The sequence below is a fragment of the Zootoca vivipara genome, chromosome 4, assembly GCF_963506605.1.
Source record: "Zootoca vivipara chromosome 4, rZooViv1.1, whole genome shotgun sequence".
Lineage (NCBI taxonomy): Eukaryota > Metazoa > Chordata > Lepidosauria > Squamata > Lacertidae > Zootoca > Zootoca vivipara.
In genome coordinates this window covers 37,499,431-37,517,934 of record NC_083279.1, presented here as the reverse complement: position 1 = coordinate 37,517,934, position 18,504 = coordinate 37,499,431, and the positions used below count along the sequence as shown (strand labels likewise).

At 42.7% G+C, this 18,504-nt stretch overlaps 1 protein-coding gene across 1 annotated transcript; it reads left to right on the top strand.

The window, feature by feature from the left end:
* Positions 1–5,004: 5,004 nt before the first annotated feature.
* Positions 5,005–17,582, top strand: CLTRN (collectrin, amino acid transport regulator). Its single transcript, XM_035115574.2, has 6 exons — positions 5,005–5,343; positions 6,126–6,184; positions 9,061–9,146; positions 11,693–11,809; positions 13,521–13,715; positions 16,070–17,582. The coding sequence occupies exons 1-6, from the start codon at positions 5,277–5,279 to the stop codon at positions 16,227–16,229; spliced, it is 684 nt and encodes a 227-aa protein (XP_034971465.1). The 5' UTR covers positions 5,005–5,276; the 3' UTR covers positions 16,230–17,582.
* The last annotated feature ends 922 nt before the right edge of the window (positions 17,583–18,504 follow it).

Here is an 18,504-nt window from a genome sequence, read left to right as displayed (position 1 = left end):
GAACCCAGGTAACTGATACGGTAGCAGGTTGTCTTGTTCTTTGAAGGGTCATAGCTGGGAAGAGATGCTCTTTGCTACCACAATCACCTGAACCTCCACCAACAACAGTGAACCAAGGAGAAACCCCATGCTAAGTAGCTGCTCCTTCAGCGGGGGTGCTACACAATGTCTTCCCGTTTCCTGGACATGAGAGGTATGTGTCCCTAGTACCTTCATCTTATCAAGGTTCAGTCATAGTTTATTGGCCCTTGTTCAGTCTGTCACTGCCCACAGTACATCTACTGCCTCTCCTGATTAAGATGGCAAGAAAAGTGGCAGTGCTTCCCCTCATTACCCTGGATGTCTGCGCCTAGCAGTTTCATAGCATGGGAGAGAAGATAGATTCACAATTAAGGATCATATATCTCTTTTCACATTTGAAATTGGCTGCAACTGTCTTGTCTTTTCAGTTTACTAGTAGGAAGGGTCAAGCAATTACCAGACAAGTCTTCCAAAATCTTCCAGGACTGTAATATATTTACATACTTGGCCAAGGGAAGTTAATTTTTAGTGCAAAACAGTAGTGATTAACTCCCCCAGAATTTGACACAGTTGGGGGTCTGTGCATAGCTATTAATTAACTTCTATGAACGTCTAGTAAAATTTTGACTGTCCTGGGCATTTAAAGGGAACTAGAGAAAGATGAGTTTTTGCCACATTGTCCTTATTTCTCCTTTTTGGTCCCTTAGACCTAAACAAAGATGAAGAGAATAAAGAGGCATGAGGTAATTTAAAGAGGAAAAAACTAACCAATTTGGCATAATCCAGCAAGGGAGAACCCGTGGCCCCCCAAATGTTGCTGGGTTCCAGCTGCTGTCATCTCCAACCATTGCCCAGGCTCACTGGGACTGATGGAGACTGAAGTGTAAATATTTGACGGACCACAGGTTCCCCATCTCTGGCATAAGTGGTGCAGCAGCTGTCTCAGCTCAGTTTGGGTGTCCCAGCAGCAAATTTACTCCTGCTGGTGTGCCTGAACTGCCCCAGCCTTCCTGCTGTCTTACCACCACCACCACCACCCCCAGTATGCATCAGAGATGCTTCTGCCAGGACGTTGGGTCTGTGGCCCCTCAGATTTGCACAAAACCAGAAAAGTGCACTATTAGTTTGGTTGTGTAGGTTTCTGGTTTTGTGCGCATCTGAGGTATCAATAGGAGGGAAATGCTCAGTTCAAGGGTGCTAGGAATAGTTAGCAGCACTGCTGGAAATGAAAGCAATTGTGTTTTCTCAGTGCACACTTTTCAGATTAACTTGCTGTGCTGTGCTGTATAATGCAGTATCTGGTGCAGGAATTCTTAATGTGGTTTTCTAGTGCAGTTTTCTTCCTTGTACAAATCTGAGGGATCAGAGGGGGGGAAATGTAGTTCAGGGGCCACAGGAAACAATTATAAGCACAGCCAGGAAAGAAATGAAAACATTGAGGAAGTAGGAGGCATGGAAACAGAATGTATGATGACTCATCCACCCACCGATCCAACTACTGAAACAAATTTTCTGTGACTGCATTTTCCCCAGTCAGATTATCCCTATATCAGATAATCCCCATATCTGGTACACCTGAATTTGCTTGGGGAAAGCATCAAGATTGTTGTTTGAGGGTAATGTCATGTGAACTACGCAAACAGCTGCAAACACAGTGTGGATGAGCCCCTGCTAGGTGTAAATAAACTGTGTTCATTTACTTTGCAGTAGCCTGTCCTGCACTGACATTTGAGGCAGGCCGCATGAGTAACCACAACACTTGTTGCTGTTTTGGTTTTTAAAGCATAAGAATATTAGACAGAATGTTTAATCTCCTAGCAAATCTCTATATTTATTAGAAAGCAGCTGTGACTCAGATGCATTCAACAACATTTACTACCTGGTTAAGAAGCTGTAAGGAATGAGTGAAAAGGAAATTGTACCACCTATACAATTTATCATGGAAGCTGGTAGGTATAAAGATGGATTAAAAAACAACTCAACTTTTTTAGAGTGGAGTTCCGGAATAAAGCTTTTCTTCAGTTATAAACTGTGAAGCCCGGAAACCCAAAGTTCAGCTAATCCTGAGATTAGCTGCTAGCCACAACATGTTTACTTTGGTGATGGGAGAAGGGGGGAGAAGTCAACAACTACAAATCTCGGGAAACTATTGACATTGTTTTTACCAGCACTCCACCCTTCTTAATACTGTGAAACTGATCAAGGTGTGTGTGTGTGTGTTTTAAGAACATTGTTAAATTGCCATTTTGTCTGGTGTCGTCTCCAGAAGCCCCTAATTTCACATAACTAGTGTCTGGTGACCTAGGGCAAATGGTTAGGAGGAACTCATTCGAATGCTCCTTCACACATCCAGCTGATTATTCTGCACACAAGGAAGTGGTGAGTAAATCTATTCACCTCCTGTGCTGAATCATGATCTGGGGCCAAGTACACCTCTCCCTGTTGGTTACTGGATGACTTACAAGTGAATGTGGCCACCACTGAAGAGTACAGTGGTGTGAGTTGTCTGCAGTATTTGATCTGCAGAGGCTATTTCACACATGAATTCATTCCTTGAGGTTGGAGTCACTGAGTGATGAGCATGTACGTGAGGCTTCAGCTCCAAAACCAAAACATTAAACTACTGCTTCATTATACTGCACTGTGGAATGTACATTTGCATACCCTCCAACATTTCTCCAGTGAAAAATAGGGACATCCTATTCCATGATGATGATGATGATGATATATCCCACCCATCTGACTGGGTTGCCACCCTACACTCAGCTCTCACCTGTAGCTCCTACGGTAGAAGCTGACAGCAGCCACACCCCAGGAACGGCTTTGACTGGCTGCCTAAACCAGGTGAGGGTAGCTGGTGGGTCTCAAACCCTCAGTGAGGAAGGGTCTTCCCCTGAATAGGAAGACAGGTTCTAGCAGATTGAGCGGATGTGACCAATAGTGGCTCCAATGGTCAAGAAGGTGGTTTCTGCATTATAGAAGGAAGTGAGGGGCAGATGAGGCTCAACAATGTGGGAAGATAGCCCATCTAGGAAAAGGAAGACTCTGATCCTAAACCTCTACTGCCTTGTGGGATATCTTCGGAAAAAGAAAAAGCTAAAGAGTAAACCCTACACAAATCCAGAAAGGATCCCTAAGACGGTTGGAATGCACCTCCTTCCAGCAACTCCTGCAGCCAAATTGGTGCCAAAAGTTGAGAGGCGGGTCTTGTTGTCTGGGCAGCCCAGTACCTCCATACACACTGTCCTGGCATGTGCCCAGGGGCGGTCACTTCAGTGCTGCAAACACAGCAGTTTGACTCTCAAGACAGATGGATGCCAACAGTACACGAAGGAGGAAAGGGAGAGTGACAAGAATGGTGTAAAAAAATCCCAGCAATATTGTTCCAGAGATAGTTTCACCATGCAAAACAAAAGCAGGTAAAATTGAGCCTCAGCTGAAGTTATTTTGGTATATATGCTACAAGCGTTGGCATAAACAATAAATGCTCCAAGCTTTCACAGAGTAGAATTCCAAGTATATGTTAATTAGTCTGTGATTGCTACCCAAGATGATGCTAGGCACACACAATTTTGCATTACAGAGAAGTCCCAGTGATTTACTTGGAACTTGGTGTTTTTCCCATACAACTACACATAAAGCCAGCTAGACAGAGCCAAAGAACTAGTACACACATGAGTTTCAAGCACTTTCCAGAATTAATACATAAATTATTGTTTGTATTATTTGTTTATTTAATTTGTATACCATTCATCCTCCAAGGATCACATAGCAGTTTACAGTTTATAAAAATACCAACATAAATAACATAAGAACAAACAAAGCAATAACACCCTCCACACACACAGTTTACATGGCCATAGATTGTTTAATTTGCCAAATGCCTGAGAGAAGAATAATGTTTTTGCCTGACACCTAAAGATAGGCAATGAAGGCACCATGCGAGTGTCCCTGGGGAGAGCATTCCACAAATGGGGAGCCACTGCAGAAAAGGCCTGTTCTCATCTTGACACCCTCCGGACCTCTCACGGAGGAGGTACACAAAGGGCCTCAGATGATGATCACGGGGTCTGAGTATGTTTCCGTGGGGAGAGGTGGTCCTTGAGATATTGCGGTCACATGGTGTATTTGAAAGTCATGCCTTTGAAAGTCATTAATTCTTATGCCCTCCAGCCAGCTGGTTGTGTGTGTCTTGTTGGTGATTGTGTGTATCTGGCTGAGTACAGTAGCCACAGGTTCAAATGGAGCTGGCAGACAGCATCTTTTCCCTTGATATGTCCTCACATAAAAATGACTGTTCAGGTAGCCTTTACTGTAATGCACAGCTTGGGACTGAGATCATCAATATTCTAAAGCAGACATACTTTCTGCTTCTTCTGAAGCAGCAGATGACATCCAGCAGGCAAAAAGAACGTGTTGGCCTCTAAAAGTTGATGGACTCCAGCTTCTATTAATCCCTCCCAGACAGCGTGACTAGTGACCAGGGATGGTAAGAATTTCAAATCACAGCATCTTGAGGTCACAGGCTCACCACCTGTGCTCCCACAGACTGCTGAATTGTCAAGTTTTACAATGCAAAACGGATTGTTTTTTCTCTCTCTCATATCCCGTGGTCTCCAGGAGGTCCTGTTATGTCACTGCAGTGGAATGCTGAAGAATGCCAACAACAATCCAAAACCCTTTGAAAAATATTTACAACTAACAAACATAAAATCAGGGCGAAAGTTTTGTATGGCCATTTAGCTGGGGACAAGATGAGAGGTCGAAGAGTACAATTCTCTAGTGTTGCTTTCCGGTTGTTTTGTTTACTTCCATCCAAGGCTATTTGTCTACGTGACATATTCTTTTGGCAGGTAACTTCCTTCACAATTTATGACCGTGTGTGTCAGTATAGTATAAAATTCACTAAAACAGTTTTAAAAACCCAGCATTTAAATAAGGTGGTGTGTGTGTGTGGTGTTTATGACTAAGAGGACAAAGTGTTTCAGCTGTTGGATATTTATTGTATGAAATGTTTTGAGAAAGAAAATTAACTACGTACTTCTTACCTGCTTTATTCAGGTGCACCTAAAAAGATAAAAGGATGAAAACGGATGCTTCCCCAACTGTTTTTGCTAAGATAAAGGGGGTTAATTATTAAACTTTCTACTTCATCATTTCCTAGTTCTGCTGATGCTTTAATCCTGGGTCATTGGAAGTTTAAGGCTGCATTACAGTCTTTTTTGTTTTTCCCTGAAGTTTCCAAGTCTGGAAGGATGTTAGGGGGATTGCTGCTTGCATCTGCCTGGGTTGCTGTTGCATATCCTGAGCTTTGCAAACCAGGTAAGATTCCATTTTATGTCTTAGCCTTCAGTCGCTGTTGCTTTGACGAACTGGCACATTGAAAACCTAGGACTGTAGTTCTATGTATACTTTGAAGTTAGCCTTAGAAGTGGGACTAATTTCCGAAGAACCATTTCTGAATACAAAATGATACTGGGTTGTCTTGCAATCGGGAATGTGTTTATTAGGGTTAAAATAACTTTGAGAATCCTGATGGGGCAACTCACAGAAGCTTTCCAATAATATCCTCTTTGTCACCAATTGTTCAACACTGGTTGGCAGGTCTTTGAAAAATAATGACAAATCTGTGTAAGTGGTCCATGATTTCTCCACAATGTGTTGGTGGGTGGGTGGCATTCAAATGTGCAGATTTTCTTCTTTTATGTCTGAATCCTAAGCAAAGTTATCTGGAAATTCCCTCCCCTCCCCCCTCCCCGACACCAGTAGAACGTTCCAAGTAATTGTATTTGGGGGTCTCTTATTTCCTGAAATATGTTCAGAACATATTTATTTGAAATATCTCTGACCTGCACTTCACCGCGTTGTGATACAAGGGTGGGGTATTTTTGCTCAACGTAACAGGGATAATAATACAAATTAAAACCAACCTATAGAACTACAACATAAAAATATAAGGAGGAGATAAAATAAGAATATGAGCAATAATAATAATTATAATAATGCTCTGATGCACAAGAACACAAATGAATAACAAAGCTCCATTGATTGATTTATACATGCATGAATATACATTTTACTTTTATCCCTTTCCTTTGTAACAGATGCAGAGAATGCTTTCAAAGTGCGGATTAGTATCAAAAGAGCTCTAGGAGATAATGCAGTAAGTGAAATATTTACATCCACTTTTTCTGGTGAAAGTTTTTACAAGAGGCCAATTAGTCTTAACTTTGTCATAAAAAAGATATAAGCTTGCCTATGAATGTTATTAAATTACCCATCCAGTAAATTTTCGTTCTTTGAGATTCTGAGCAACGCTGCTTGAGGAGATACAATGCTTTTCATCCATTTTAAACACACACACCCTCTCTTTCCACAGCAGACTTCCAGACTGTCATTCTTTTCTAAACTATTTCAAGTACTTACGCTTAGTATGAAACACACAGTTTATAAGGCTGTCAAACCCTTCTGGAATCATTATTTTGGTTGTCAGCTGCATAGATCGAGACGATTGAAGGATTAAATGAATGTTATCAAATACTGTGATCGTGTAACTCTCTCTGTTGGAGTAAGTGTATTTTGTGTCAGCCTCTGGCTGCTTCAGACATCTCTTCTAGAGAAGGAAACAATGGCTTTTGTTCAGTTGCATGTATACCATATGGTGCCACTTGAAAGGATAACCAGCTGTCCTCTACCCTGATAAGACAAACCTGATAAGACAAACCTGCCCCTCTACAAGCCCCAGTGCGCTGCTCCTGGATCTACCAAGGCAGCTCTGTCAGCTACACCAGTTATTTTTATTAACAACATTGATCCAAAGATCTCAGAGAGGTTCACAAGATAAAAATACATATAAAGAATAACTTTATTATTTATACCCCGCCCATCTGGCTGGGTTTCCACAGCCACTCTGGGTGGCTCCCAACAGAACACCAATAACAACAACAACAACAATAATAAAGCAACATCAAACATTAAAAACTTCCCTAAACAGGGCTGCCTTCAGATGTCTTCTAAAAGTCAGATAGTTGTTTATTTCCTTGACATCTGATGGGAGGGTGGGTGCCACTACCAAGGAGGCCTTGTAGCTTCAGTTCTTGCAGTGAGGGAACCCCCAGAAGGCCTTTAGTGCTGGATCTCAGAATAAAAGCACAAATAAACAGTTGGAACAAGGACAAAACAATAACTCCCCCTCCCACAAACACATGTAAGGTTGTAGAATGTTAGTTTATATGAGGAGAGGCTCTCCTTGAGGTATTGCGGTCCTTAGCCATTTAAGGCTTTATAGGTCAAACCAGCACTTTGAATTGGGCCCAGAAACTAATTGGCAGCCAGGATGAGTGCTGAATTCTGCTCCAGCTGAAGTATAATGCATGGCAGCAATCCAGCCTAGAGGTTACCAGAGCATAGACAGCCAAAGTTAGGCATGGGCCATATGCCAAAGCTGATGGAAGGCACTCCGTGCCACCGAGGCCACCTGAGCCTCGAGCCACAGCAAAGGACCCAGGAATACCCCCAAGCGATGGACCTGCTCCTTCAAAGGGAGTGTAACCCCAGCAATAGCAGGCAACTTCCCATCCATCCAGTCTAGGGAACCACCCACTAACAGTGCCTCAGTCTTATTAGACTGAGTTTGTTGGCTGTCATCCAGTCCATTGCCGAGGCAAGGCAACGGTCCACCACATCCGCTGCCTCACCTGCAGATGTAAAGGAGAAGCAGAGCTGTGTGCCATCAGCATACCCACAAACTCTGATGGCCCCACTCAGCAGTTTCATGTAGATTTTAAACAGCCTGAGGGGTAAAATTGAGCCCTAAGGAACTCCACACTGAAGGCTCCATGGGGCTTAAGAACACTCTCCAAGCATCACCCTTTGGAAATGACCATCCAAATTGGAGCAGAACTACTGCAAAGCGGTGCCACCCATCCCTAACTTGGACAGCTGCTCTAGAAGAATACCATGGTTGATGGTATTGAAAGCCACTAAGACAGGGTGGTCCAAATTTTCATACCAAGTGGGTTGCAAGATTGCTGCCTTATCATGTGGGGGCAGGGAGTGAGGTCGAAATTTGGTGCCCCCCTCCCAGATTTAAATTCATGGAACTGTGACATAATAATTGTGAAATATTTTATTTGTATTATATTGTATTTAAGGATGAGAAATTCATTAAAATACCAATTCACCAGATGTGCAAACCTTTTGTATGTCTAGTGAATCAGCATTCATAGCTACGGGTACATTCGTCTACTGTATCTACTTTACTGGAACACAAAAGGAATATTTTGAAATTCTAGGAAATTACAAATCATTCTTCCTAACTAAAGAGACAAGGAACAGATAAAAAAATTACATTGGCTATAAAGATACATTAAGTTCAAACTGCATTTAATTACAAATGAACTGATCTGAATTATTGCACAATTAAATGTGGATGCTTTGATGATTTCTAGGTAACATGTTCAAACATAAATCATTTTTGCATTCACTGTTTTGCTCTTTGTTGTTCTTTTCATAGTAGAGATTGGCAACTGGTGATATCCTGGCCAAATCCAGACCCCTAACAGTTGTTGTCTGCTCCCTCTCCCTGGCCCAGTTTCCATTCTAGAAGAATAGAATAGAATATGTAGCTGTGATCACGGGATTCAGGATCAAACTACATGTTCTACCTCTGCTGCATGTCTTCAAACCAAGCCTGGCTGCTTATTCTTCTTTGCTAAGGACTTTGTAGGCCAAAAGGGCACTTGGAATTGTGCCTGGAACATAACCACCAGCTCTTTAAACAGTTCTCATGTACAAGTGACAGGCAACTGCTGGCTAAAGTTTCCAGATTTTATCTTTGTAATGAGAGCACCTTTTGATAGAAAGGCCGGATACAAACTTAACTAATTTAACAAATACATTTAACTAATTTAACTAATAAATACACAGCTCATTGTAGTTACCTAGCCTGAGTTTCTCATGAGCACGTTAGCTGAAAAGCAATAAAATCTTCTCCCTCTGCCTCACTATCCATAACAGTGTATGTGCGTGTTTTTACAGTATACTTGGGATGCTAATGAAGAATACCTATTTAAAGCAATGGTGGCTTTTGCCATGAGAAGATATTTCAGCCAAGAAACCACCCAGTGAGTATGCCTAATTTTCCTGTCAGTCAGCCTTCCCCAATCTGGCGCCCTCGAGATGCTTTGGATTAAAACTCCCACCAGGCCCAGCCAGGTGTAATTCAGAGCACCCACACTCCAGAATGATGCACAGCAAAAGACTTGAAACACAGAGGACTTGCTAAAGTAATTTGGGATAAAGCCCAAGGCCCTGCTGTTCCAAAAAAGGAGCCAGCAATCCCAAGTGGTCCAGTCAACTAAACATTCAATTGAACATGCCTAAAGTAACTGTTGGATCCCAGCCCAGAAGGGGAAAGCTTGTTTCCTGGAAACTGGAAGAAGAATAGCAGCAGCTCCTTTTGTATTATCTCTTTGTCATCACTATCTAGCTTGATGGAGGCTCTCCTGCATCAGATATTCTGAGCAGGTTTACATTTGTTTATAAGCATATTTGCTTTTTGCTGGACCAAGCAGAAACAGTCCCAATGTCAATGCAAATTTTGCACATCCATATTAAGAAATAATAACATTTTTGACAAATAGCTCCCCCCCCCAGCGGTGATTTAACCATCCTTTGTGTCTTACTTAACAGACCTGTCAAATTATTTGTGCAATTCCTAAAGGACAATACATGAGGCATTGATCATTCTATGTTAAAACCTACTCACTGTAGCCTTTGTGAGGGGCTTGTTATTTCGGTTTCTGTAATCTGTGACTTGTTTAAAATGCTGAATAGATGCTTAGTGTGTCAGGGAAGTTATACTTTAGAACAGCCAATAAGTAAGAATACTTACTTTCATTCAGATGAGTTATGTTAAATCCTTGAGTGCAACTGGGTTGAGCCCAGACCAGTGCCTGAACTACAGAACTTTCCATAGGGGACAAAAGTCTGCCCTGTTGCCCCCTCTCACTGCAGGTTTGTGTCCCCCTGCTCACATGAGAAGGAAGCCTTCGTTCTCTTCCTCCATAGAGATTGGAGTCGGCACCCACCAATGTTGGGTGGCTCAAGACATTTTGCTGCCTGAGGCGAAGGACAGGATAGCACCTTCTCCCAAGAAGCCAATTTGACTGGTAGTTGAATCTTACTCCAATACTGGTGAAAGGACAGTATCTTCCGCTGCACTTGAGGGTATAAGGCTAGCAGGGCAGGTCACATGGCATTCACAGTTCTGTCCCCTCCCTGCACCTCAGCATCTGCTGCCTGAGGCATCTGCTTCACCCTGCCTCATTGTCAGGCTGGTCCTGTTTCTTCTCTTTGTCAGACTCCCACCACTGCCACCACCAAGAAAGGTCTTTCTCCCCTACACTGTGTGTGTGTGTGTGTGTGTGTGTGTGTGTGTGTGTGTGTGTGAGAGAGAGAGAGAGAGAGAGAGAGAGAGAGAGAGAGAGAGAGACCTCCTCCAGTTGTGATTTTAATTTGTTTTAAGTTGTTTTAATGCTGTATTTTATAGTTTACCAATAAGTAGTGGTGGTGGTGGTAAATATGCCTTCATTTTTGTATGTATCATGATGGATGACTCCACACTAATTCCATTAATAAAACTAGCAGCAGATGCAACCAAATTACCACAATATGTTATAAAATCTGTAACTTAACATGTAATATATAACATAAAACATCAAAAATATGTAACAGAAATAGTGTTACAGTGCTGTTAAGCAGCCAGAAGATGTCACCATTGAACAGAGGTAAAATCCTGTGCCGTTTTTTTACCTCAGGATACTTTTTTTTTAAAGAGCCATATTGCGGATGGAACAAGGTCAGAAGGGCCACCAACATTGGCTCTACACACTGGTCATCTCCTGCCCTAGCCAAGAAGTGGGTTGGACTTTTTAAAGCCCCTCCTTTCCAGTGTGAGCAGCAGAGATGGTGGCAGAACCTCAGCTGCTGGCTTCCATTTTCCTGCTTTGACCACATGGATGGGTAAAAGCAACGAAAGTGCTTTTGTTGCTAGAGGGGAAAAGAAGTATGGGCTATCATGAGAGACAGGTAGGAAGCCCTCAGATATTGAGCCTTCAGGCCACTAGCTGCCTATTCCATTTCCTCACAGACTTGGACTAATTTCTGTGAGGCAATGAAGTGCATATCAGAAATGCAGGTTTGCAGTGCTTTGACACTCTAACACAAGCATTTTTGTAATGGGCTTTTTTCAGTTAGGAAAGTAATGGGGAAATGCTCTGGAAAGTGTGGGGTGAACACATGATTAATGGGAAGATGTATAAATACCCCACAAGCAAATTGGGCTGAAGGCTCGATAAACAGGCCTAAGCTGTAAGGAAGAACGATGAAAGAGCAACCTAAAAGATTTGGCTCAGTGGTCAATCATTGCCTTCCAGACTCCACTGTGTGGCTGGTCTTCTCTCAGCGCTCCATATCCTGTTTTCCATACCACATCTTGAAATGGGGATGTAATAATAAAGAAGAGCACCTCCTTAATGAAGGGGCTTGATTTCCAGATAATCTTGAACCTGCCCCCTGTCTTTTGACTACTTAGGACTTGGTTGTCATTATTCCCTGTTTGTTGAAAATCCCTTTCTTCTTCTTCTTCTTTGTCCTAAACCATTCACAGAATTTCCAACGTACTGCTCTGCAACATAACAGATCGGGTATCATTTTGGTTTGTGGTCACAGATTCATCCACAAATGCAACAACTATTCCTAGGAGTGATGTGGAAGCTGCCATAAGGTACTCCATCAGCCATTCATATCTTCTTACAATGTTGCTATAACCAAACGTATTGTCTGTTAGTAAGCATTTGCATTGCATTGCTGGTCAGAATTGCTTAGAGTTGCATTTATAGCTCTCCAGTAATTCAATATAGTAGGCTAGATTCCAAGAGAGTGGCGTGTTCAAATCTACACAGTGGGCTTCATACTAGAACAGGGTTTTAAACCTGTGTTCCCTGACTCCATGCCCAAGACTCATTTTTTCCACATAAATTTCCTGTTATCAATGCTTTTAATCACATCCCTTTCATTTTCTTTCTGCTTTTATAAAGCACAGTGGAAATGTACTTTCCCCTCACTTTCTCATTTTAAAAAAATCACATTTAAACTGGGAAGGGTGGAGCTTATTTGAGGGGAGAAGAGTAGCCCATTTTGGGACCTCCATTGTATGTTAGGAATTCGTTAATGATAGTGCCTGTAAATGGGGATTCCAGGAAGGTTTCAGTGGAGAATAGTTGTTATGGGTGTTTTTAACTTGCTGTTGAAATTAGGCTGTGTTTTTTTTTAATCATGTTATCTTTTAGACGTGTAATGCCTCTGGTTTGAATAAATGCGAATGTGGCAATGAATGAGGCTGCATTCTTTGAGAAAGATTAACTTTTAAGCTTATGAGCAGATTAAACTGTTTTCTACAGAGAAACTCAAAACCAACTTCACTGCAATTGTGTGTGTCTCGGGTGGGGAGGAGATTACTGATTTGTTGGACCATGGTAAGAATAGTGGAATGCACTTAGTTTTGGCTGCTCTTTGAAGCATTTACACTCTGCATAAGCAGATTTACCGTAAGTCTCTTTCTTCATCCACGACATGCAGTTCTAGCACCTTGGACTTAAAAACGTTGGCCATCATGATAGGAGATGTTCTTGAAATGTTTGTTCTGGTGCCATCAGCCCCTATTGCTAAAGGACAGTTAAAAGGTAATGGGACCCCTGACCATTAGGTCCAGTCGTGACCGACTCTGGGGTTGCGGCGCTCATCTTGCATTAGTGGCCAAGGGAGCCGGCGTACCGCTTCCAGGTCATGTGGCCAGCATGACAAAGCCGCCACCGTTTACCTTCCCACTGTACTTATTTATCTACTTGCACTTTGACATGCTTTCGAACTGCTAGGAGCTGGAACCGAGCAACGAGAGCTCACCCCGTCGTGGGGATTCGAACCGCTGACCTTCTGATCAGCAAGCCCTAGGCTCTGTGGTTTAACCCACAGTGCCACCCGCGTCCCTTTTAAAGGACAGTTAAGAACTAATAAAAATGCTGCCCAGTGCTGAATTCAGGGGGAGAGGGAGAGAATAGGGTTTTAATGAAATCCACAAGCCCCACACCCCAATTTTAACCAAGCCATGGTCTCCCAGAACATTGTAAAACCAGTAAGAACTCAACATGTGGTCTGGTAAGAAGGACAAAGTCCTTGTAATTCAAGCACTGCTCTTTTTATACGGCACCACAGCAGCCCAAAGCAGACTGGAGGGCTGAAGTGAAGAGGAGAGGAAGGGGAAATCCCATTCCATCCAGTGGTATGATGTTGGATCTTGCCCAAAACATTTACGGGTATAACAGTTGTGATAAAATGCATCACTATTTGTGCAATCGCCAACATTTATAATGTGAAAACAAAACAATTAATGAAAGGGGGAAATGAACAAGACGTCCTACTTCATATCTCTCTTTAAGGAGGAACAAAAACCGAATCAACAGTGCCTTTTTACTGAATGATGATGCGCTGCAGTTTCTGGAAATCTCGTCCACTTTAGCACCACCAGTTGAAGGCTCTGTGCCGACGTGGCTGATTGTGTTTGGTGTTGTCCTTTGCATCATTACGGTTGGAATTGCTTACCTTATAATATCCGGAATCCATCAACGCAAGAGGTGAACGCTGCATGTTTTTATGTTTTTGCATTGGGCTTTAAAGGAACTGTAGGTTTTGGGGGTGAGCGGTTGCTTAAAATGTCTTTCCATCCCTTCACTGAGACTTCAAGGGACCTTTCAATTTTTAAAAGTTCAAAAATGTTCAAAAACAGAACTTCCAAATTTATGGATTTTTCCCAAAAGTCAATAATACATTCACGAACTAGCCACATCATAAAAACGCCAGGAGAAAACAGTTTCATTTATTAGCACTTAGCACCTGAATACTGTGAGGCAGGGGGTCAGCCAGATCTACTGAGGCAGTGGGTTCCATAGCCTAGGTACCATAATGGAGAAGAGCTCTCCCTTATACAAACCAGCTATTCCTTTGAAGGTGATGGGACACAGAATCGGATCACCGACCTGAGCTGGAGAGCAAGATATACGGGAGGAGGCTGGTCAAATTTGTTGGTCAAATTCATAACAAAAAGGGAAAAGTCATATTTAACCACCAGTTTCTATCTGGGGGACATTTACAGAGAGTGTGGCCTTGCTCCTGCTTCTTGATCCCTCTGCAACTTTCAATACCTGGCCCCTGGCAGTTAAGTTATAGGGTGCCACAGGGTGTTATTTTCCTATTTAATAGCCATATGAAGTTGCTGGGGCGTTTGGAGCAAGGTGTGAGTACAGTGATTCAAGAGAGGCCATGCTGGATCAGTGCCTGGATGCAGTGGTGGGGTGGATGAGAGAAAATAAGCCGAGCATGAATCCTGGCAAGGAGGCGGCAGTGTAGGCGAGTGGTTCCAGTGTCTGATCAATTGGTCCATTGCCTGCTCTGAATGGGGTTGCACCTCCCCTGAAGGAGCAGGTATGCAGTCTGGCAGCGCTTCTGGATCCAACTTTGTCATGGGAAGCCCAAGCAGTCTGCGTGGCTAGAAGTATCTTTTACCAGCAGCAAATGGCTGTTCCTAGACAGGGAGAGCTTGACCTCAGTAGCTCAGGCATTGGTGACTGCAGGGTTGGATTTAAGTCTCTGCTCTCTGACCCAAAGTCTACAGTTAGTGCTGTCAACATGCAACATCTCTGCACACAGATCTGCACTGACTGCCAATCTGTTACCGGGCCCAGTTCAAGGTGTTACTACAAAAGCCTGTGAAGTAAACTGGAACCAGTTTACTTGTGGGTCCACCTTATTCCATATATGCCACCTGACATTGCATGAGACGCCTCACCAGAGACTGCAGAGAATGTGGATGTGGCATCAATGAGTATGAAGAGCTTTGGGCCATTTGAGGGAGACGTGAAAGTGAAGGCAGTTAAGTGAAGGCAGTCATGTTGCAATCAAGGAAGGCACCTTCCATTTATTTTTAGCAAACCTAACCACCCAAGGATTTGCAGCAGAACTATATACTTTTATGGCAGTTAGTATTACTGATATACAAGTCCTGACTGAGCATGTATTATGGAGCTGAAGTAATGCTATGGCTGACCTTTGAGTTTGTTATCTCCCTTAAGCAGCTGATGCTTCATCATATATGGCAGGGGAGGGTCTTTCCCTGTGAATCAGTGGTCGGCAAGGTCAGAAATCAATCTGGAAATAACCCAAGAAGAGATTGCTAAAATGTTCCTTCTAGTCAAGATGAAAATAACCAGGGAAATGTTGGTAGGACAGTCATTGCTTTTATCGCAATTATATCGGAGGTGGGGTAATCTAGAAAATAAATTGTGTGAAAGGCAGAATAAACAGATGAAAAATTGGTTGTGACAGAAGCTGTAGGGAAATTTCTAACTGTAAATGAAGTTCATTTTTGTTGATGATGAGAGGTTGATGAATGTGTTAGCATCTCAGTTGTTAAAACAGTTATTTGCCAAGCTAGTGCCTTCCAGCATGTTGGATTGGGTTGGCAAAGGCCATCTTAAACACAGACAATGTCTTGCTGCTGGATTGCACCACCCGTCCACCAAATCCAGTATCCTGTTTCTCACAGTGGTCAGTCTAATCCTTCTGGAAGTTCACAAGTGGGCTTTGAATGCAACAGCTTCTTGTTTGTCTTGTAGTACTCAGAGATCTCCTAAGATTGCCTTTAGCCAAGAGCTGTGTCAACTTGCATTAGTAAAGAAAAGGCACAAGAAATATGCTTTTCTCCCGTGCAGCCCTCACAGGGCAGACTGAAGACCTGCATTTATCGGGGGGTGGGGCTTTGCATCTTTTGGGGTTGTGGGAAGAGGGCTTACTTACACAGCCAGTAACACTCTAGGCTGGCTTGCCCAGATGCTACCAATCCACTGTACTAAAATGGGTTTAGGTACGTTGAAATTATGTTTCCCAAGTCATGCTTCTGGAGGACAATAACTTTCTCCTCTGCTCTTTTCAGACGTAATAAGGCACCTGAAGAAATAGAAGGTTTAGAAGATAAATGTGAAGCAACCGTAACAATGGAAAATGGAATTCCCTGCGATAGCTTGGATTTAAAAGCTGGCCGTATTAATGGAGTCTATTCAGCAGCAGATGACGAGCGGTTCACGCCCTTATGAAGTGTCTTGGTTTCTCTCATGCCCAGAAGGGACTCTGCCCTCGTTTTATCTAGCAAGGAAGATTATCGGAGAACAAGAAGAGAAAAAAACTTGTGTACTTTGCCTTGTTTTCATTCGGCGATTCCTTTTATATAAGCATGTTCATACATACACACCCAAATTCAGTTCTCATCGAAAGGTTCATGGAAAGAGCAAATATCACTCCCAATGCTTAATGTTCTTTGGACCTATCAGAGATTTGAGGACAAAGGCCATTTCCCTGCAGGAACAGTATTCATAGGGATAGATGGATCACTCTGTTCCTGATCCCTATAACTTTTGCATATTTAATCCATAAGTTTGTTCCACCCTGCATTCAATTAAAAGGGGGGGGGGGCAAATGCCTGCACTTTTAAAAATTTAAATATTTTTGAACGTATTTCTGCAAAAAAAAATCTTCCAAAATACACATTTCAAAATGAGTATTTCTGGGATCCAGGAGCCACGATATGCATTTCTCACAGGACCCTTGTGTAGCATTTAAAAATGCATTTTTGTATGTTTTGAGCCAAAAGCGACATCACAAGGTCCAGAGAAGCATGAAAGCTAAAGAATAACTGCGTAAGGATCTCTATATATTAATGAGGGAGGTTCAGATCACCAAAATCAAACTCTTCAAGCATCTTGACTTGTTACTAGTATTTAAATGTTTAGTTACCCGTTGCCTTTTACTTTCCGATTGAGGGGAAAGAGTAAATTGCTTTGATCCAATATACTAACCAACACATGCACTTCATTGAGGCCCATGAGAACAGAGGAGGGGGGAAATGGATGAGAAAGGAACATTTGCTGCCCTTAGGGGTTTACGGATGATCACTTTTCAAAGACATGTTGTCTCTGAACATTTGCTGCTCTTAGGGGTTTACGGATGATCACTTTTCAGAGACATTTGCTCTTGTCACTGTCATTGTGCCTTTGAAGCAAGTTCATGATCTCTTCTGGAATGGCTTTTGAAGATTTCTGCAGGGCTTTAAGAACTAAAGGTGTGGGCTTCCTCCTCCATCACTGCTGCCAATAGATGTGCATAGTTTGGTATAACTGTTATGACCACCTCTGGGGTAACACTCAGAGGTTGAACAGAGGGAAGAAGATTAAGAGGCACTCATAGGTTGAAACGCAAGGAGCAAGAGGAAGCAACAATAGTGCATGTACTGATGTTCAGAGGGAGGAAGCATGCTCAATAGCAGGCCTGTACATCTCAAACAACTTGCATGCGTCTCTGACCCTTTATACAAACTGTGCTTACTGTCTTTTCCAGCTGTGAACCCCATTGAGCAAGGGGGTGCATGTCTTTTCCATACATGCTGTGGTGTACTTTTTTAGACAATAAAATACACTATTACTGAAAGCATCTCAGTCTTTTGAGTTCAAGAACTGTAAAGCAGGTACGGATCTCTCTACACGAGAGTTTCATTGCAGGGGTTCTGTCATGAACCAGTGACCTTGCACGCGTCTTACACTCAGAACTGTTATGGGATGTCTTTTTCAGATAGGCAAGATGAGACATTGCTCTGGCTGTTTAATTCTAGTAGCTGCCAACACTACTCAAGCAGAGAAGGGGTACTGGGTATCCACTAACAAGAGTTTGCTAATATTTGGGTGTCTCTGCACTTTCCTTTCTACATACATGGAGAAATGGCCACCATACCAAAGGTACGGTAACGTGTTAAATTAGGCACGGGCGTATTCAGGAGTTAAGGCAGTGGAGATGTTACTCTAAACTTGTAAGAGCTCATCCAAGCCTTTAAGTATTTCTGAAATCAAAAACACTTGGTTCACTCTTATTAGAAAGGCAGCATTAACTAGGGAAAGGCACAGAAATACCCGCTGAACACAAATACAGCTCCGTTTTTCTTGGACTAAGTTATCCAGCATGTGGAAATAGACCTGCCTTGGGCACATGCTGGGGTCAAAGAAAAGTTGCTTTCATGTCCTGAATGGGCTCAGAATCAGAATCTGCCCAGTGCCTTTCTCATCTTCCATAGGAGGTGTGAACGATACCCACCTGCCATTGCAGAACTCTCATGAACTCTAGGATGACTTCTGGTCCAAGTCTTGCAGGGCAGAAATGTTTAGATTGTCACTGGATGAAGAGTTCCAGGTCTAACTCTGCAAATGCACAGCCCCTTCCCTACCCCTGGCTCTCATTCTTTGTAATAGGATGTAGGCCTTCTTGACAGTCAGGCAAGACTTGGACTTGGGGAAAATCATATGAGTCTAGGTCAAGGTGCCATAC

Bases quoted from the DNA above. Each gene is read 5' to 3' on its own strand.
- CLTRN (XM_035115574.2), top strand. From the start codon at position 5,277: ATGTTAGGGGGATTGCTGCTTGCATCTGCCTGGGTTGCTGTTGCATAT. The intron at 6,185-9,060 runs GTAAGTGAAATA...GTGTTTTTACAG, and splicing joins GAGCTCTAGGAGATAATGCA to TATACTTGGGATGCTAATGA. The intron at 9,147-11,692 runs GTGAGTATGCCT...AACCATTCACAG, and splicing joins TTCAGCCAAGAAACCACCCA to AATTTCCAACGTACTGCTCT.